Below are 20,905 nucleotides of genomic sequence, written 5' to 3'. Positions count from 1 at the left end.
CTTCACATAACATGTAATCACTGTTTATATCAAACTAGTGATCAGAGTTCTGACAAGATGGTTACTGAAATAGGAAACTCCTGTGGCCAAACAAAGGAAGCGATCACAGAGCTTTTTTAACCTACTTTCATGAGTCCAGCTTGTGTTAAATTTAACCACATATGACATGGCTTAGGTGTGAAAGGAAAAGGTTTGAACCAAAAAAAAAAAAAAAAAAATACAAACTGATTTTCAAAACTCAGACACACTGGCTTCAGTTACACGCAGCAGTTTACTGTGCAGTATTGAAAATGGACTGTGAGAAGGTTTTTAAATGCAAGTGCACTGAGAACTTGTTGCAGTGAGATCGTGCAGCACTTTTATCAGATTAGCCTGATTAGAAACTGTAATGACAAACATCAAAGGAGACGTGACTCATAACAGCCTGCGTTATCGTGAATTTGATCAATTTCAAGTCTGTCTGTCTGATATGATTTCTGTAAATTACGTAACAACATGATGCTGCTGGTCAAATCTATTGCACGTGTGTGCAGATTATTTAACTTGTTGTCCACCTTGTTTACATGCTGGTCGTCAGTGTGAATGTTTCTTTTCACACACAAAGTTGTATTTTAAGCCCAAACACACACACACACACACACACACACACACACACACACCTTGGTACATTCTCAGACACTGAAGCAGGCTGAGTCAGCTGGGCACATCTGACTCGTCCACACACACGTGTTCATTCACACTGTTCTGTTAATGTCTATTTTCACAGATTAAGGCTTGTGATCAGAAAAGTTTACTCCTTTTTTAAAGCTCATGACTCTCTTACAAAGTTTTTCCTTGAGCAAAACTGTTTGGTAGTTCAGGTTTGTTTTTAGTTTCGTCTTGTATGGTGTGCTTCAGTTAGATGTTCTTGTTTTTTTTTTTTTAAGCACAGAGTAAAACAGGAAGTAACCCCAAAACCAGCAGTGAGTTTATAAACTAGCCTCTAAAGTAGAGACAATCTTTGGTTGACCACGAACCATTTAGTATCATTATCACTGCGTTGAACTTTGAAAGAAGCTAGAAGCAAAGAAGCTATGACTTTTTCTTCTTTGTCAGCTGCTTTTACTGAATTTCAGCTGCATTTCTGGTGGTTACCACGTTTTTTACATTCTGACATGGAATGAAAACTGTATCTAACTTGTGTATTTTGCTCATGCTGGGGATGAAAATCTTTTCCTTTCCCTTCAAAACTCTCTGTCATCATGTTGTGGACAAATGAATACCTTGTGTGCACAGATCAATAAATTCTTTACTCAAATCAACAACTTGTGAACAGATTATTTAACTGTGCGCTCAAATGAGCCACAATTTCACCTGTTTGAAGGCTCTGCAGTAATAAATTAAACCAATGTAGCTTTTAACTCATCCAGTCTGACCTCAGGCAGGTAACATTTTGATTTTCGTTTATTCTGCGTTTAACAGTCACAAGATGTTTCCCAACACCTCTCAGTCTCTTCTCATCCCCGAGACTTCCAAGAATGACGAGGGGACAACTGTGGACATTGACGCCATCATGGACAACGTGTCAATTGTCCTCTACACGCTGACCGTCGTGCTCGGCATCACAGGGAACTCCATGGTGATCTGGGTGGCCGGATTCAAGCTCAAGGTAGATGCACAGTGTAGATGCAAAGAGATCCTCTGTAGCTCATTGTCGATAAATTGTGTCTGTGCTGTTGTTTTTTTACATTAGATTTATTGTTTCTGGCGCTAGGAGAGCAAAATACAAAAAGTTCCCCAGCAAGATTACAGTCCCCCATATGTGCAGCTGTCTTTATGCATGTGATGAAGCTGAGAAGTGACGAAATGTAACAATATGTCATGTCATGTCATGTCATGTCATGTCATTGTCCGAACCGCTTATCCCTTTCCACGGGGTTGCGGGGTGTTGCTGCTGGAGCCAATCCCAGCCTTGTCTCAGGGCGAGGGCAGGGTACTCCCTGGATAAGTCGCCAGCTCATCGCAGGGCTCTCACTAGTGAGCAATGTGGGGTTCAGTATCTCGCTCAAGGACACAGAGCTGGGATTTGAACCAATGACCTTCTGATCACTAGTCGACCTGCTCTACCCGCTGAGCTACAGCCGCCCTATGACAATATATAAACTAATATTGTCTTCTTCTTCCTCCCTAGCCAACTGTGACCAATGTGTGGCTGGTGAATCTGGCGATAGCGGACCTGATCTTCTGCTTCACACGTGTCTTTTCACTCACAAAGAAGCTCTTCTTCAACCACTGGCCCTTTGGCATCTTTCTCTGCAAATTCAACGGCTTCTTCAAATATGCCAACATGTTCTGCTCTGTGTTCCTGTTGGCGGTGATCAGTTTGGACCGAGCGCTCTGCATATGGCAGCCTGTCTTCACCAAGCGACGACGCACCCTGTGGGCGGCAAGGGTGGTGGCTGCCTGCGTCTGGGCCACTGCAATCATCTTCAGCTCTCCGTACTTCGCCTTCCGCCAAGTGTACCAGAAGAACAACCTGAGTAAGTGCTCTGTGGACGTGAAGGAGGCGGCGAAGGGTGACAGCAGCTCTAAACTTGCTCTCTATACCATCCGCTTCCTGTGTGGCTTCATGTTGCCTTTCATGGTCATCCTCATCTGTTATATCCTGGCTGGCATTGGCATCAAACGTACCCGCCTGTCAAAGAAGTCCCGCCCTCTGCGTATATTAGCATCTTTAGTCATTGCTTTCTTCTTGTGCTGGGCGCCGTACCACTGCCTTCTGCTGGTGAAGATGGTGGACAATAAGAACCCAGTGGTGAAGATCTGGCACCCTGTGGCGTCGGGCATCGCCTACTTCAACAGCTGTGTGAACCCCCTGTTGTACTTCTGCATGGGGCTGGACGTGAGGGGCCGGTTCAGGCAGAGTTTGGCGGGGGTGTACAGGAGAGCTCTGGCAGAGGACGTGGACGGACAGACAACCCAGTCCAACGAGCGCTCTGTGGATGACAGCATTGATTCGAAACACAGCACCGTGGTGGCAACAGGGAGGAGTCGGACTTCAGTGGATGTAGCAAAAGTCTGAGTTTCCTGAACACATGTTTGAGTATTTAAGAGCCATATTTTTTTGTTTTATCATGTTTTAAGCCATTCAAATCATATGAAAATGGAATTTAATGGTTGTTAGCTGTGCATGATTGAGATCAAATCCCTCAGATATGATTGAACAACTCAAAACCAGGCCTGTTTTGAGTTATAACAAGCTGTAGATAACTGTTGGCCTACACCTTCACCTCCCTCACCTGGCTTAACTCCTGGAGGGATGGTCTTTTCATTAAACTGGGCTATTGATAAGGTAAAAAGGCGAGTATATTTTTTAAGATTGGTGCTACATACCGCTCTCCAGTGTTTGATTAAAACTGCCCAGAACATCACTGGCACTCATCAACAGTGATATTGGTGAAGTGAGATGTCTGCACAAGATATTAAAAGACAACATCCACCCCAGCCACAGTCCATTCAGCCCTGCTATCATCTGGCAAAAGATATAGAAGTATCCGCTGCCCTAACACCAGACTACAGAGCAGCTTCACTCCCCAGGTCACATTCAACTCCTCAATTCATCATCAAGATTACATTTTCTCAAATAGATGTAGCACAAAGGACTAAAATACAGCTGTTTTTAAACCCCTGTAAATTAAAAATGACAATAAATGTAACTTGTAACCTTGTAAAATGAGAGAAAAAGGGCTGTGGTAGGAAGTATCCATCTCTTGAATAACTGTCCCGTTGCACTTTCCCCTTGTTTTGTTTCTGAGTAACATTAATTGCAGTATTAATGCAAGGAAATGCAAAACCACAGGTTTGGCCCTTTAAGAACTGAGACTGTCTTTCTATTGTAATTATCACCGGGAGTATTTCCTACTCAGACTTGAAAAAATTGCACTTGTCAGTATTGATTTTGAATTGTACTTGTCTAAACTGCTGATCCTACAGAGATGAGACTGGCTATAGACACATGATCTTAAAATTAACGTGTTGATAAACTGAGGTCAGGTTCACATTTTCCTGTAAAATTGTGTTTTGCTGCATAAAAAGTGGAACTGTGGTGAGTCTGGAGGGACACAGAGGGTGGCAGAAGGAAGCAAGACTATTAAAAGGAAAGTCTGTACTGACTTTAGTCATGACACTGTCTGGTGTTCAGAGGTCGCACTGAAGGTGAAGAGGAACTGAAACTGTAAAGAAGCATTTCATGGTAATCTGTCACTTGGTTTTCTATTAGCACTTTCATTTTTCAAACTGCTGAAAAGATTTCATCAGCTGTAACCACAGAGAAGATGAGTTTTATGGCTTTCATGGGCTGTGGACAGTCAAATAAAGACTCGAAGCTGGTCAGTCAACAATGAGCATCAGTCCTTAGCAACCAGCTCATAAAACACTGTTGTACACGCTCTGCAGATTACTTACACATCATTAGGAAACATGTCTGTGCAATCAGACTGTTTATGTTGAGCTCACTGTACTTTAGGTTTTATGGTGTCACTGTTCTGTATCATGTTGAATGTCACAGTTTTACTCTTTGATTTAAAGTTCACTGCAGCAATGGCCAAGCTCTGAGATTCTGTAAATAATATAACTGTGTAAATACTATAAGACAACAGATAAACTGTAACATGAATTAAAAAGCTTTAAAAGTTGGAGCACATCTTGATATATTATTTACATTATTTGATCATGCATGGGATAATAAATATGAGTGTTATTTTATGGTTTAAAGACGGTTTCATTTCACAGCACGAAAACCAAAACACAAGCTCAGCTAATGCAATAACTTCTGCCTTTTAGAAAGTTTACTTAAACTAAAACCCATAAAATGCCATTGTTATGAGAAGACTATTTGGTAACATCAGTGGTTGAGCTCTGGTTCCTCTTCTGGAGGGATGACATGAGAGACAAATATAAATAGGCAAAACAAAATGGAAAGAGGATGTGACCTTCCGTTTAGTGGAAGAGTTGCAAGAAAGCTTAAACATCAGAAGTTTCTCTAAATCACTCACTGCCTTTGACCAGGCTGTTTGACAATGGCAGTTTTTTTTGTTCCTTTATTGTTTGGTCATAAACCACTTTTGAATTTAATTTCATGATTAAACAAAGGTCATAACCCTTCTGGTGCTGCTGCCAGTGTGTAATAAATCTCCCGATAATGTAAAGGACACATTGCTGTGTATGAAGTGCAACGTTTCTATTCACAGCAACACGAACACACACTGTAAATCTTTAACTAAACTGCACAACAGAGGAGTGAAAATGACATCTGAAGGAGCAAATACAAAGTTAGAAAGAAAGAAAGAAAGAAAGAAAGAAAGAGAAAAGAAAGAAAGTCAAAACAGAAAGAAAGAACGAAAGAAAGAAAGAAGAACCAAAAGTAAAGAAATAAAGAACAGAAAGAAAAAATAGATACAAAATAAAAACATGAAAGAAAAACTAAAAGTCAAGATAAAAATACAGACAGTCAGAAAGAAAGAAAGAATGAAATTTGTTCTCCATAATAAGACTTAAAAACAACAATAGATAAGAGATGTTCATCACCAAGTGCTTTAATGAAAACTGGGGATACAACATATAAAACTAAATGGCATGTAACGATTTCAGCTTTTTCATGTATTATCATAATTTATCACAATGAATACAAAGAAGAAAAAACCTGTTCATCAGCACAGAAAAATACAGTCTCACCATTTCAGTTCAAACATGTCTGATTATTCTTCTTGAAACAATCAAACATTTTTCGACTGTTGGAAAAATCTTACAAACCAGCGAGATTTAATTTTGTTTTGAAAGTTAAAGAAATCTGAGATTCAAAGTAAAGTAAGTTCACATCCTTCAGATAAAGTGTCAGAGATACACAGTGCTACGTTTGACGCTCATTGACCAACCGACGGCCCTCACTTTCCAAAAGTGACCTCACTTTGTGGTTTTCGACTCTGGTCCTCACTATGTAGCCAAGACAAACACACACACACACGAACAGTTCCAGAGCACACCATCGTGACATGACTAAAAATAATTTAAATTACACAATAAAGTTTGTTTGAATTGTAACATTAAGGCATTTTCAAAGTGCTTCAGGGTGTTGCTGTTGTGTCACTTGTTTACACCAGAGTTCCTTGATCTTGCGTTCTGGTGAGCAGACTCGGAAACATGAAATCATCGCTGTCACTGTCGTCCTCTTCATCATCGCTGACCTATCAAAAATGAAGAGAATGAGTACACATCAATGCTGTACTGCCACACCTACAGCAACACTGCATCATTAATATCCACTCTAACTATTAGAGGGTGTGGTATGACATTCTTGGCTCTCATCAGTGTGGACTTACCTTTAATTTTATGAATACCGTGTTTCTGTTGCTGACACATAGATTGGCTATGATTCCACTAACTGTGGGCGTGATGCAGCAATCATCACGCGAGCGCAACAAAAGAAGGAAATTGATAAACTTAAGTTGGAAGTGACAAGTGTGACACTCCGGACACTTTGCTAACAAAGCTAAGTTGTACAGTGTTTTCAGAACAGCACTGCAGCTGATTCCATGTCTCCATGTTCTGGGATACTCGAGTTGTCTGCTCATCCCACCCTTCATAATCAGAATAAACGGTTGTGGTACCAGCTATAGTTACTGGTGGTGTTTGTACCTGTTGCTGTTTTTGTTTGTCCGACTTAGATTCTGTGTCCTGAAATGCCACGAAATGGATCAGGGTGCTCATTCTGAAAAATCATAGAACAATCTGGTTATAAAAGAAAAACTGATCTATCTCTGTGAGAAAGATCACATGAAGGAGTGCCTCCTTTGACTGGACCTGACAGGTGACTGGTTACCTGTGGTACACCATGGCCACGAACTGGATGAGAACCAGCAAAGCGAAGGCCAAGAGAAACATGAAGCCCAGTGGGTCGATGTAAATGTACTCTCCCGTGAATTGCAGGTTGGTGTTGATCTTCGGCACCTGGATGAAAATGAACGAGTCCAGGAGCTGAAGACAGAACGTCGCCACGAGCCAGAAGGCATTACAGATGAAGTAGGCGAAGGTGATCTGTGCATGAGGGGAGAAAAAAAAGATTTCTTTTACGATCATTTTGTGTTTATACATCATGAGATTTTCATAAATATGTCATTTAAAACACCTTGTTTCTCAGACTCTTGAGTTTTTCAGTCATTTCTTTCTGCTTCTCTTTGTCATGAGGCAGAGGCTCCAGGTATTTGGCTGTCAGCTCTCTGAAGAACTGCTCCTCGTCCTGCAGGGGATGAAAGAAACTCTCTTAATTAAGAAAAGAGAAATCCAACTGCATCAAAAGAAGACAAAGATCATCAACTCATCAGATTTCTATAGAGAGGCTCCTTCTGGTTTCCCTCATGGGATCTTATTTCACAATCACTTTGTATGATGGTGAATGGACATCATTTTTTCTTAAGTGCCTTTTCTGTGCTGAAGCGGCGACCGCGTTGGTGTTTTGACATTTGTTGAGTAAGATGATGTGGTTTAACGCAAAGATAGATGATATTTTACATCATTACAACAAACAGGACTTTTTTTTACATGGAATACTAGCTGGCACTTCAGACACAGACCCACTGTGGGTGCATACCAAAATCCCCAATTTGGAGATTTCTATTTTTGCATACTAAAACATGAGCAAATGAAGAAATCCAGACTTTTTTTTGACATTATTAATTTGTAATGTTATGTGGTGTTATTTCGTGTCAGTGCTGGATTAAAGACATTACATTTGGCCTGACATATCTGCCTGATAATCACATGGTGATGTAAGAACGAGGGAGGGGCTGTGGCATTTACACATGAACATTAGCGGTGGTAATTAAGACACATGAAACTGATGAGACAGACGTGACTCAGAGGACGACATTTACTCTGAGTTATGAAACAAAAATTCAGACCTGGTTGAGTGTGTCCTCTTGCAGGCGCATGTCATCGGACAAACCCTGCAGCTGTGTGACCCAACCTGGAGAAACGAGAACGACAAATATTACTCAACATAACTGCGTTCGAATCTTCTCTTTTTCTACTGATTTTAAGCCTATTTTTATCGTCACATTAAACTCACACTGGTTCGGGCATGTGAAAGCAGGAACCTCTGGCCTGAAATAAAACAGGAAACAGGTTGCACAATATTCTCTTGTCCCTGATAATATGTTATTAACCAACATTATTATCGATTTTAATCTTAAACACCAGCACTAAGCAACAGCAATGAAACTTTACACACTACAAACCCTCCGATCAATCTTACCCCTGCTCCTCCTCAGGATTCCTCACTTCATCCACAAGAGTGTTTTGGGGTTCAGGTTCAGGTTCAGGTTCAGGTACTGCTGCCTCCACGGTCGGGTCCTCCTGGTTCACTATGCGCTCTTCTGCGCTGCCTCTCCAACAGAGTTTTCTGCAGCATTTGGCCCGTGTGAAGAATCGTGCCAATGTGCTTTTGACTGCAAGAGTAACGATCAGTAGAATGACTTAGAACATCACCAGGTGAGTAAATTATAGTCGCAAGAAAAACTATATTAGAGATTTATGGAAGTTTTCCCAAAGAGGAACAAAGCTGCTCACTAGTCAGTCCAATGTGGCACAACATGTCAACTGCCCATCTAAATCCCACAATCATCTACCCTATGAGTTACTCTGAGTTTCAGTATTTACCCTTCTGGGTTTGGGTTTGTGGGGCCTGGGCTGCCGGTGTGGCAGTTCCAGGAGCAGGCGCCGTCTCTCTGGTGCCCCAGGACACGTTGTTCATGTTGACCATAGAGTAGATGGCCAGCAGCAGGTAGGCACTGGGGATGCAGAGGATGTAAAGGAAGCCGTACACAATCAGGCCGGCCTCCTGAGGGTGCAGGAGTGCAGTGACGATGTAAAAGCAGGCGAGGGTAATGATGAAGATGCCGCTGGGGGTCATGATGGTTCCCTCCCTTACCATGCTGACTGTTGGATGGGAAAAAAAGCAATCCGATGGAAAATGAGAAGCAGTAAATCGTTTGGTATTAACAGGCTTTGTAGTGTTTGTGTCCAACACACCTATTAATGTGAGTGCTGAGTTCATCATGTGGAAGGCGTACAGGACGCTCATGACTGCTGCAATGAGAATCTGAATGTCTGACTTGATCTTGAAGCTGATTCCAAGGAAGACAGCGGGAGGGATCACAGCCAGGACCAGAGCAGCGTTGGGGTGAATGTCCAGCAACACGGTCAAACTACCTGAATGGTGGACAGGAAGCGGACAAAAGAAAGGCTTTTACAAACACATGGAGCTCAGTGTAGGTCAAACTGTCTCGGCTAAGATGGCAGAAAAATAGCTCTAAAACAAGCCTGACCTGCGATCATGAGGACGACGGTGGATGGCGCCAGTACGGACGAGGCCAAGCTGAGGAACTGGTAGAACATGTAGGGTTTTGACATGGACTGGTTCCTCTTGGAAACCAGAGTACCAGAGCCCAGCAGGTCCACAATGTTGGCCATGGTGGACGGTCCCCATCGACGACGCTGAAGATGGTTAGTAAACGTTTTCAGAAATTATATTATAAAATATTAAAACATTAAACCTTTGGGCCAAATGGTCCAACTAGACATTGCATTCATTTCTGTGTCCTCAGTCACTCTTTCTAAAATGTGTTTTTTATTAAATTTATATTCACTACGGATACGAAAACACAAATATATTTAACTTACATATTTCAATATTACTGTAATTTTCACATAAATTTATAGCAAACACCTGACACTGTGTTTGGTTGGAAGCAAAGCTACGCTGTTGTTTTCCTTTCCTTTGTTCCTTTTGAAATTTACATATTAACACATACTGTACATGGTATTTATCTCTTAAATCATAATGACTTTGTGCGGTAGAATGATGAAAAACCTGAAAAGCAAGGTACCATTTTGGATCTGGCTCAAAGAATCATGTGAGAACAGTTATCATTTATGTGTCTTACAATGGCAGATGACAGGTTCAGAGTTACTACCCCCTCTGGTGCCAAAAGTTTGAGTAATATAAAAGTGGTTTGGGCTGATCACCTGGTTGTAAAACTCTTTGAACTCCTCAGGGGCGTTGGTGTAGGCATCCGAGGCTGCGTTGTACTCAACTCTCCATCCTTGCTTCAGCAGCAGAGTGCACAGCCAGCGGTCCTCACCTGCAGGGACGATCACAGAGATTCTCAAAGATCAACAGAAAGCAATGATTCATACCTGGAGGATAAGTCAGTTGGTATTGAGGTGATTTGTCGTGCGTACAGTTGAAGCATAAAAATCATGTTTCTCGTAAAAATGTCCTGCCTTTTTAAACCAAAATCAGAGCATTTGCAAGCACTTTTGGACAACAAGACACAGCTGAGACTAACTGACATAGGCTAACACACTATCTGGCAGCGGTTGTGCTGTACAGCTAAACGCTGCTTCCAATTCTGCCCAGTGGCCCCCAAAACCTAGAATTCATTTTCCCATAGAGCATTACTAAAAAAGAGGCGTCTGTAAAACTGTCACACATCGAATTTCTTGAAAATGTGATTGGGCCGCAGGGTATTTTTTTAGCTATAATATCGCGAGTTGCCAACGGAAGCAAGGCTGACCTGCACCAACATCTCCAGGTCTTAACAATACATCACTGGCATGCACATGGAGCAATTCATATTGGGGTGAATACAGATTAACACATTGATCAGACTTTTCAACATTTATCTATACTTTCTGTACAGTCAGCTATAGAAATAGACCAGAAACAGGTATGAAGTCTCCAGTTTGATGGGCCGCTCCTGTGATCTTTCAGTTACCTTGGTCATACTGGATGTGGTGTCGAGCCCTTGACGCCTTGACGGTGTACTTTTTCATCACGTTGTTGTCCATCAGCGCCGCTGCTCTGAACAGACTGAAGCAGCCCGGGCTGCACAGCACGCAGCCGAACACGTGCTCCGCCGACTTGTGAAGCCAGTGGCCCACTGCATATTCAAACTTCTGGTACCACACCATCGGACCTGCCAGGGAAACACACACTGTTACTGCATCAACCTCATACTGTGGATATGATTTGCAAAATGTGGATTGTCTAGGCAACTGCCTACAGAGTACAGAAAATAGAGTCAAAATTGGACAGAGGATGAAAGCAACTTCTTTCTTCTTGTACTTTGACATTCATTTACAGTGTACAATTATCAGTTCTCTAGTTTAACTGACCTGATCCGGTTGGGTGAATCCTGCCACATGCTGCCCCGACGCGTGAATACAGTCTCAGACGATCAATCAGCAGCATCACAGAAGCTGGCTGGAAGTCCGTGTCTCCATCTAAAGCCAGCAGGTAGGTGTTGTGCTTCTCTTTCTGGAGGAACAGAAAACAGTTTGCTCTGGTTCGTTGTACAGAAGTATTCAGTCTGTGTTTGCAAGCACATGATTGATGATTTCTCTCCTCCCACCTCAAACTCTCTCTTCAGCTCAGCCTCGTTCCCTCCTTCCCCCCACTTGCTGAAATACTTGGTTGTGAGCTTCCAGCCCAGGAGGTAGTACAAGTACATGACCTGGGAAATATCACATGTCTTTCAGCGACAACTTCTCCTTATATTTGCATAAATACACTGACAGTTCAGACAAGCAAAGACCTCAAAATGTCTTTAAGAAAAGTAATTTTTCCCCACCTGAGACCATCTCTTTTTGTGGCGGATGAGTGTCTTGTCCTTGAAGTGAACCACCAGACTGTTTCCATAAGGCATGGTGACCACCAGACGCCCTCCGTACGGCGTCCTCACAACCCTCTGATCTGGGACCTGCTGCTGCTTTTGGAAAAGGTCTTTATCAAGGTTCAGGAAGGAACTGATGACAGAGAAGGAGAGACACTTAATCTGTGAGATTTTCTCTCTTTGTAGACTCTTGACATTATTCGATATTTGCTCTATTTTATACATTAACATTGAGTTCACAGATTTTACCTGTAAACTTCTTGGATGATTTCAACAAGCATCTCTGCATACTCATTGACGTGGCGTCCTCGACTCCCAGGAACATCTCTGAAGGCGTCGTCGAAGTAGATGTGGCCTTCAAAAGACACATCACTCGTTTCTCCGTCTCTCCTCGGCCTGTACTGGTCCAATCTGAGGAGTTACGTGAACGTGAACACTTTAAGATACTGTGAAACTGAAGGTTGTTGCACTGCAGTAGAGATCTGTTATTTTGCGACAAACAACCTTATAGACTGAAAATGAAAGCAGGACATTACAACCCATATTTAAGACATTTTATGAGGTGTGACCTCTAGTGGCTGTTGTATGTATTGCAACTGAAAAGGAGGAGGTGAGAAGAAGAAGTCTGAAGAGTGAAGTGTCCATAGAGAGGAGGCTTGGGATGGACGGTCGGGTTCAAACAATCACAGGACGAACAAGGTAACCAGGTGTGTTTGTTATAGAAATTACAGAAGAAAGGTAGTGATTTTAGCAGCAAGTGGAGGTTTTGATAGTTATTGTTATGCTGGCTGGTTTCAGAATAAAATACTTGCCTACCCATCTATATGTCAATATCATAAAAACCAAACTACTCTCTCGATATTATAAAGTTGAGGAATGGTGTTTGTTTAAGAAAAAGGCAAATGAGTTCTTAACTCCTTACCGAAATATTGAAATCATTATCTTCATCATCTCACTGTAGGTTTCATGCCACATGGTTGCACAAAAGAACACTTTCACCGGGTCCTGTGGTCTCAATCTGGAATTGACACATTTTTGGACAATTGTTTTTACAAAAAAAACTCACAATAATCCCACAAACACATGGGCAACCCAAGGCCCTAAACCTAACCTGCGCTACCGTAGAAAGCTAATCTTAGCGATTCAGTGGGTAGGATTTGGCGACATCTTGCTGTGAGATTGCAACCAGCTGAATCCCCCTCATCTCAGCCTCCCCTTTGCTGGCTGCTAAAAATGCCAAAAATGTCAAAGACATTCTGGGTGCCTGTGCAACGTGGTGGACTCTGTGAAGAAGGCTCCCTCATTCTATAGTAACAAACCAGAACCAGAAACAAACTAACAACACAAACGCAAATTGACACTTACGTCTTTCGCTTTTCAGTAGTCTGAATGTCAAATCGAACGTTCAGAAGCAGCGACTGCTCCATAAACCCTCCCTCGTACAGCCTCCTGATGAGCAGATCCTGAGTCCTCTGGATGCGATGCAGACTGAGCTGCCACAGATGGAATGTGGCCAAGAAGAGCCCGAGCCACCACGACACCGCTGAACCTTAAGGGAGAAAAGTGACAGGATTAAATGAAGATTCCAGAATTATCTACTTGACCCCAAATTACTACAAACTTTAGAATGAGATTCAAAGTTCCCAATACTGACTTCAGTCTACTACCTGTCAGAAGGCCGATGTCCATTATCTTGGACATGTCCAGGAAGCACAGACTTTGTGTCACATCCAGAACCAGATGTGGGAACACGCTGCCGTTCAAGCTGAGGTTTCTTCCAGTCACAACTACATTGCAGTATTCTGTGAAGTTGATGCTCTGAGTGCCGTTCAGACTCGTTCTGTAGTCTTGGTAGTAAACGATAACGGGGACGACGAGCAGAGCCATGACGGCCAGAGAGGCGAGGTACAGAGGCAGGATGAAGCATCGCCTCAGTGCGTGCATCTTACAGGCCGCCAATGCAAACCAGTGGCAGAGAGCAGAGGAGATGAGCTGGACCCCGATGATGATGCCGATAATTCTTGTTTCACGCGCTGGGATTGACCTCACTACGTCCCAGTCCATTTGGCCAAGAGGGACGTAGGCTCCGAGGACACAGGCGGTCACGGCGATCCTGAGCAGGCTGGACAGGATGTGCAGGATGTTCTGACACTTTGTCATGTCTTTGCACAGGTTCTTGAGGAAGATGGAGCTGCTGTTCTGGCTGATCAGTCTGAAGTAGCTCTCCCACCAAGTTAAAGACACCAAGAAGGACCCACCAACAGCCAGACCCACCCAAATGGCCATCTTGGTATCAAAAGGATCTTTTATTATGTAAAGAACGAGGAACAGGACGTAACCGAGTACAATGAGGATGAAGGCGGTGATGGATGGCAGCAGGAAGCGGTTCCGTTCTTTGGCGATGCACTGAGTGACCACCTGTAGGAGCGCGGCGAGGACGGCTACGCTGTTCAGTATGGTCACGTTAGTGACGATGTCCAAGTGCGGCATCGCCACGATGGTGAGAATCGCTGCACCCAAAGACACCAAGAACTCAAAGAACAGAACCTGGAGAGGAGAAGCAGGAGCAGAACATTGATAATTCATTGATTTACTCACAGCTGATGAAAGATTATCTCTTTAAGCATTCGCTCAGCTTTACATTCAACGGGCCAAACACTTCAACAAAAAAAGGAAAACTATAACAAAGGTGTTTGTGGTGCAGTGCATCGGAGGATGAGAACATTTCATGCGATGAGCTTTAATTGTCTACATGTAACCAAAACAGAGTTGTGACTGTCATCTCTAACATGGCTTCAAGGCCTTAATTAAAAGAGAAGTGATAGTTCAGGAATGTTGTCTCACCACAGCTGCAGTAGTTTTGGCCGGCAGCTTTGAGGATCTGTAAAACGCCTTCCAGATACTCTTTTGTAAGAGAAGCACACTGGATGCGATGAGAGAGCAGCCGATACACAGCAGAGCGACGGGTTTCTGCTCAGCTGGGAGCGTCTCTGTGCCGTCACTGGACAAGGTGATGAGGAGGAGGAAGGACGTCTGGAGCAGAGGACAAAGTGATGGTGATGCAGAAAGACGAGTAGAGAGAAAATGCACTTTATTTAACATAAGCATTTAACTTTTAACACTACTGTCAGCTGAACTCAACAAAAAACTCCTTAGATTGCAAAAGATATCCGAGCATTTAACGCATCTTCCTCATAAAACAGTGTTGTTTTGTCGCTTGATCCATTCAAGCTATTAAAATAGAAGAGTGGTTCAAATTTGTTGTAAAAGTTGTAGAAGTGTCGTTAAAACTAAGAAGCTGAGAAATGAAGCTGATGGTGAAGTTCTAAAAACGAAAACTACAAAAAAATACATCCCTCTACAAGACAGATATTTCCTCTGCTTCTTCTCCTTCTTCCTCTTCTCCTCTGCTCGCTGTTGTTCTTGTTCTTCTTCTCTTCTCCTCTTGTTGTTGTTGTTGTTGTTGTTCTTCTTCTTCTTCTTCTCCTCTTGTTGTTGTTGTTGTTGTTGTTCTTCTTCTTCTTCTCCTCTTGTTGTTGTTGTTGTTGTTCTTCTTCTTCTCCTGTTGTTGTTGTTCTTCTTCTTCTCCTGTTGTTGTTGTTCTTCTTCTTCTCCTCTTGTTGTTGTTGTTCTTCTTCTTCTCGTTTTGTTGTTGTTGTTGTTGTTCTTCTTCTTCTCCTCTTGTTGTTGTGCTTCTTCTTCTTCTCCTCTTGTTGTTGTGCTTCTTCTTCTCCTCTTCTCTTGTTGTTGTTGTTGTTCTCCTTTTGTTGTTGTTGTTCTTCTCCTTTTGTTGTTGTTGTTCTTCTTCTCCTCTTGTTGTTGTGCTTCTTCTTCTCCTCTTCTCTTGTTGTTGTTGTTGTTGTTCTCCTTTTGTTGTTGTTGTTCTTCTTCTCCTCTTGTTGTCGTTGTTGTTCTTCTTCTTCTCCTCTTCTTGTTGTTGTTGTTCTTCTCCTCTTGTTGTTGTTGTTCTTCTTCTTCTTCTCCTCTTCTTGTTGTTGTTCTTCTTCTCTTCTCTTGTTGTTGTTGTTCTTCTTCTCTTCTCTTGTTGTTGTTGTTCTTCTTCTCTTCACTTGTTCTTCTTCTTCTCCTTTTGATGTTGTTGTTGTTGCTGTTCTTCTTCTTCTATGTTATACAATAGTACTTATCTAGATTCAATGTAATTATAGTAAAGTATTGTTTTGTAATTGAAAATGTTGTTTGGTGCGTGCTGTGTGTGTACTAACCTTGCTGCAGAGAGCCAATCCAAACACAGTCACGGCGACGACACTCAGAGTGATGAACTTTAGAAGTTTGATCATTTTCCACGGCGTCTGCTCATCCTCCACGGCGTGGACCTCTCGGCAGGTGTCCCACGTCCTCCTGGTTTAAAGACAGCACAGTGTCAACTCTCAGGTGACTGCAGGCAGGTTATTACATCGGTAGATAGCAACGAGATCGGCATGAAGTCTTTTAAATACACAAAATGTTGTGTGAATATGATAAATTCATGTGTAAGGGTTAATTTTACACATTTATTTCTGTCGTTATCTATCTCATGTTGTGTTCATATATAAATATACGGAGAGAGTTCCATTATTTCAACAGATACAACAATTGCCTTAAGATTGATTATTAGTGGGAATGATCATTTTTTTGTAGCCTCAAACACAAATTAACACACAAAACACTGAACATTTCGAGCATCACACAGGTCGGACTCCCTGGACTGGATCCCGTAGAGATTTACAGGCGTTTGATTTGTGGATCTGAACAGAAATTCAGAAATTCATCTGCTCATTAGAAATCTCATTTTATTGAACCGTGTGTTTTGAAAGAACAAATCTGAATAGTTGAAATAAAAATATATTATGTTCGGTACACATCTTTGACCTCATCCACTTACTGACAACAAGACAGGAGAAGTACAATCCCGATTCATTTAATCCTAAATCATGCTTCACTTATTCATTCATATTAGCAGAGACTGCTGGATAAGATAATAAAGATTAAACAGTTTTTCAATTCAAAAATGTTTCTACTCACTTGGGAACGCTCCGGGCTTCATCCATGTTTCCGACTGATGTGAACGCTTCGCCTGGTTGTTACGTTCTGACCAAGAAAGGCTCCAGAGGCAGTCATCATGACAGGTGACTCATAGCTACACTCAACCTGTCAATCAGCAGCAACACCCAGAGAGAGAGAGAGTGTGTGTGTGTGTGTGTGTGTGTGTGTGTGTGTGTGTGTGTGTGTGTGTGTGCTCCTGCAGCTGAACTTGTGAGACATCATGTTAGACCAGAGCGCTCACTCACATATTGTGCTTCACACACTTCGTAGATTCATTTTTGATATTAAAAAAAAAAAAAAAAAACACTTCTCATTGTTTTCATTCATCATCCAGTCACCAGAATAAATGTTGCTATATATATTTGCATAATATCCTTATCATGAATTTGCTTGGCCTTGATAGGCCAGCAAAAGGAAAAGGGAACACCCCTGAATTTGGGCTTCCTTCTCTATTAATTATCATGTAAACAGGTGCTGATTTGCTGGCAGGCCCTGATCTGAAGGCTGTGATCATCACACTCACATTATGTTCACGTGACACCTTTGAAGGATTTTAATTAACTGACATTTCTTTGTTCTTTGGTTTTAGTCTCCAGTGGCTGTTGATCTATAGGAGTCTGAAAACACCAAAGTATTTATTATTTTCTCTCACCTGACTTGTAAATGCTCCTATTAGCTGGAAAACACAAAGGTTTGCACATCGTATACTATTTCATACTGTATTTCATAATGAACCCTTAACACGTGTTTTTCTACGGAAATATCCAGTTTATGACCTCAGAATACTGCTGCCTGAGAGTGAACAAAAAAAAAATTAATGTAGCTTAACTTAAACACTTAAACGCAGGTGGCTTAACTACGTCTTGCTGCTGGTACAGTTTCGGCAGAACAAACTGTAGAAGAAACTATCCCTGTAACTATGCTTTTCAACAAAAATCAATGCAATGAGTCTGCAAAAAGCCACAGACATGAGAATGGTAGGAACCACGTAGGGCCTGTATGAGGATGTGACAGGTGCATAGATTTATACAAACAAATAGGATCCAGATGCAAAGATGGCGGACATTCAGACCATTTGAAATCACTCGCCAAAAAGCTTTTCTGGCTCTCTTGTTTGGTTTTGCGGCCTATTGAATGTACAAGTTCCCATCGGCCCATAGACTTTACACTGTGAGACTTTTACATGGATTATTACATTAAATCCTCCAGACTGGAAGTGAGGCTGAGCGGCACCTTCTGAGTCATGCATGGATAAGTAGGTCAGAAACAGCAGGGACAATGGTGGGACAAGAGGCAAACTTGCGCTATCTAGTGGTTTGTCCCAATAACATACGTAGTATAGAGACATGTGAACAACTTTGTCACAGTGCAGTCGGTTGTTTACACCTGCTTAAACCAACCATTATCTATAATTGCTTAACCTTTGGAGGACGCCAAGTAACTTTATTAGATGACTTCGGTATGTGTGAGAAACCCAGAGCACTCTAAAGAAATGATGTTAGTCATGTCAGATAATTAGCTTAACCTACAAGCATGAATTCATAAGTTACACGTGACCTGAAGTCCTACTTTGAGAGACAACAATGAGATGAAGCACAAGAATTACCTCCTCGCAGATCACACGAGGCGATGCACATTCTAACTTCATGATTCATTCGTTTTATTATGAATTTCAGCTTCACAGATGAGATTAGAAATGCACATCTGCTACCAGAACTGACATGTCACAGCACATCGCCACTATTTGCTCGAAAACACAAAGGTTTTCCACATCATATAGTCTGACATGGTCCAAGTTCAAATCCAGTCACAATATTAATGAAAATGAACAATTAACACGTGTTTTTCTAAAGAAATATCCAGTTTGTGACATCACAGTGCCGCTGCCTGAGAGAGACAGCAGCCTTAAAGCTCATTAAAGCTCTTTATTTCCTTATTGAAATTAACTTTGTGCATGGAAAAAATTAAAAAACAAGATGCAGGGTGACGATTAAAGATGTTTCAAGTAAGTAAACACAACACGTGTCAGTATCTAACATTAGCTGAGGTAAAATAATAAAAGAGCATGATTTTAAAGAGTTATCAAAGTAAACAGTAATAATAAAAATTACCACCAGTGTGTTTACTTTAAAATGATGCTGCCATCACAACGCCCATATATGCACATCGTGCAGAACACAGAACTGGGTCAGATCAGAACTGTGTCACCTTGAGGTGGCAGTATCAACACCTGCACTCCTCTCAGGTGGAGCGGCTCTTTTGTGTTGCTGGCGGGTGGAAATGCCACATACCGAGTTTAGTGCCATAATTTACTGACGATGATAGATACGTTGTTTGATGTCATTGTTGTTCACACACACATTCAAGGATACAGGTCGTCAGTAAACATTACACGAGTTACAGGTGACAATTTCAGTGACCAAATTAGATAAAGAACACAAACAAAAGAAGTGTGAGGGTAAGTTTTTATTTATTAAATCAGTAAGTTACCTTTCAAAAGTCTACGATGACATTAGAATGAGAAACCACGTGAGGCCACGTTACAGTTGTCCCCAAATTTAAAAAAACAACGAAAATAATTTTTAAAAAGTTATAATAGTATCAACTTTTTTTTAGTATCACACCTTCAAAAACACAAGAAGACTTAACATCAGAGGGATTAAGAACTGATAATCATTTCCAGTGAAACACTCGTGTTCATACTGCACGTGTGATGTTTCCGTCTCGATAACAGCAGAGATGTTCCACCTTGTGATGTTGTGTGTGTTTACCTGCTGCTGCTCACAACAAAGATGATACACAACACCTTATAATGATACACTGACCTACATTCATCATTAAAAAAAAAGACAAAAGCAATCAAAGACAATACGGGAACACACCCGAATGTGTTCTCGCTTCTCTTTTAATTATCATAAACAAGTGTTGGATGTTCTGTACTGAAGGTTGTGATTATCACAATGACACTATATTCAGGTGAGACACCCTTGGAGGATGTTAATTTACATGTACTTCTTGGTTTTAGACTTGTTTGAAAGGCGGCAGTTGATCTATAGGAGTCTGAAAACACCAAAATATTTATTCATTGTTACTTTTTCTCACCTGAATTTCTATCATGCAAAAGTTCAAGACTGACACGAGGACCAAAACAGACAAACCAAGAAACAGGAAACAAGGACACTTAGATGAGGTTCAGGTGGAGAAACACTAAACGAGGCTGATGTGAGACAGGTGTGTCGGGGGAGGGGATCCAACTAGGGAGAAACTCAAGACCACAGGCAAGAGGAAAAAGGAGGGAAGGGTCATTACGTCACTCAGTCTTGCTTTGGGGCCAAACTGTGACATCGGTTGTATTGAAGACAGTGAGAGAAACTGAACCCAACATGTCTACGTCATCTGAGATCTGATAAAGAAATGCCTCCAGAAAATTAAAGAACTTAAGCTGCTCATTTGTTTCCGATAAATGACAGACAGGGCTGATACTATCGTGACCAAACGGGGGAAATCCAACTGATATCTGCTAATGAAACTGCGATTATACTGCGAACAGGAACTTTTCCTCCACAAATTACAAGAAGGAACTGGCTACTAAAAAAACGTTGACCAGAGAGACTTAAGTCAAAGATAAAAGATAAAACAACTGTTGGCTTCCTTGCCTGTCACCTTCGTCTCGAGGTTAGCAAGAGATGAGATGTCTCGCTCCATAGCAACATCAGCAGTGGAAAAAAATGATGTGTCTAATTCAGAATTTATTGATTAATACGTTTTAAAACACACTGACGATGACAAACATGATGCACAAGGAAAAAAGAAACAGACGAATTCTCTACTGGCAAGATGATGGTGGAAAACTGAAGTCATTGCAGAGGGAATTATCTGATCAATCTAACCAAGTGCCTTTTATCTAATCTGACCTTTTATCACAAACGCCAGCATGTTGTGTGATGTTGCTGGAAAAAGGTCAGATTTCCCATAACCAAACCAAATCAGTTTCTCTTCACTGAACAGTAGGTCATCTGTTTATCAATCAAGCCTGATCCGCCCACGTTTCATGGGAATCGGTTCGATGTAATCCTGTTGACAAACCAACAATTTGACACAGTGAAATAAGTTGTTGAGATACAGATGTTTTTTTGCTGGATTTAATCACTTTT

The 20,905-nt window shown here is 41.6% G+C and overlaps 3 protein-coding genes across 3 annotated transcripts in view; 1 reads left to right on the top strand and 2 right to left on the bottom strand.

Moving 5' to 3' along the window:
• LOC119014557 (formyl peptide receptor 2-like) overlaps positions 1-5,333 on the top strand; it is a 7,959-nt gene extending 2,626 nt beyond the window's left edge. The window contains exons 2-3 of the mRNA XM_037089855.1: positions 1,462-1,648; positions 2,171-5,333. Coding sequence (XP_036945750.1) covers positions 1,469-1,648; positions 2,171-3,061 — 1,071 coding nt within the window. The 5' untranslated portion in view covers positions 1,462-1,468 and the 3' untranslated portion in view covers positions 3,062-5,333. The remainder of the gene's footprint in view (positions 1-1,461; positions 1,649-2,170) is intronic.
• A 102-nt stretch (positions 5,334-5,435) lies between these two features.
• LOC119014357 (chitin synthase chs-1-like) lies at positions 5,436-12,105 on the bottom strand. Its single transcript, XM_037089448.1, has 16 exons — positions 11,958-12,105; positions 11,667-11,841; positions 11,448-11,549; positions 11,212-11,353; positions 10,812-11,012; positions 10,060-10,175; positions 9,360-9,528; positions 9,064-9,243; positions 8,692-8,970; positions 8,288-8,480; positions 8,102-8,136; positions 7,935-7,999; positions 7,163-7,273; positions 6,857-7,071; positions 6,673-6,745; positions 5,436-6,221 (listed from the first exon to the last, which is right to left on the bottom strand). Exons 1-16 carry the CDS (start codon positions 11,987-11,989, stop codon positions 6,129-6,131), a joined length of 2,181 nt encoding a protein of 726 aa, XP_036945343.1. The 5' UTR covers positions 11,990-12,105; the 3' UTR covers positions 5,436-6,128.
• A 521-nt stretch (positions 12,106-12,626) lies between these two features.
• LOC119017021 lies at positions 12,627-14,875 on the bottom strand. The gene is made up of 4 exons (XM_037093407.1): positions 14,553-14,875; positions 13,376-14,255; positions 13,074-13,257; positions 12,627-12,726 (listed from the first exon to the last, which is right to left on the bottom strand). The coding sequence occupies exons 1-4, from the start codon at positions 14,814-14,816 to the stop codon at positions 12,627-12,629; spliced, it is 1,428 nt and encodes a 475-aa protein (XP_036949302.1). The 5' UTR covers positions 14,817-14,875.
• Between the last annotated feature and the right edge of the window lie 6,030 nt (positions 14,876-20,905).

The sequence above is a fragment of the Acanthopagrus latus genome, chromosome 3 (assembly GCF_904848185.1).
Source record: "Acanthopagrus latus isolate v.2019 chromosome 3, fAcaLat1.1, whole genome shotgun sequence".
Taxonomy (NCBI): domain Eukaryota; kingdom Metazoa; phylum Chordata; class Actinopteri; order Spariformes; family Sparidae; genus Acanthopagrus; species Acanthopagrus latus.
This window is presented reverse-complemented; position numbering and strand designations above follow the sequence as displayed.

Bases quoted from the DNA above. Each gene is read 5' to 3' on its own strand.
- LOC119014357 (XM_037089448.1), bottom strand. From the start codon at position 11,989: ATGCTTGTTGAAATCATCCAAGAAGTTTACAG. The intron at 9,244-9,359 runs GTCAGGCTTGTT...TCCACCATTCAG, and splicing joins CGTCGTCCTCATGATCGCAG to GTAGTTTGACCGTGTTGCTG. The intron at 6,746-6,856 runs GTAACCAGTCAC...ATGATTTTTCAG, and splicing joins GTGGCCATGGTGTACCACAG to AATGAGCACCCTGATCCATT.
- LOC119017021 (XM_037093407.1), bottom strand. From the start codon at position 14,816: ATGCTTATGTTAAATAAAGTGCATTTTCTCTCTACTCGTCTTTCTGCA. The intron at 14,256-14,552 runs GTGAGACAACAT...TCTCCTCTCCAG, and splicing joins CCAAAACTACTGCAGCTGTG to GTTCTGTTCTTTGAGTTCTT. The intron at 13,258-13,375 runs GTAGTAGACTGA...TTCTCCCTTAAG, and splicing joins GGACATCGGCCTTCTGACAG to GTTCAGCGGTGTCGTGGTGG.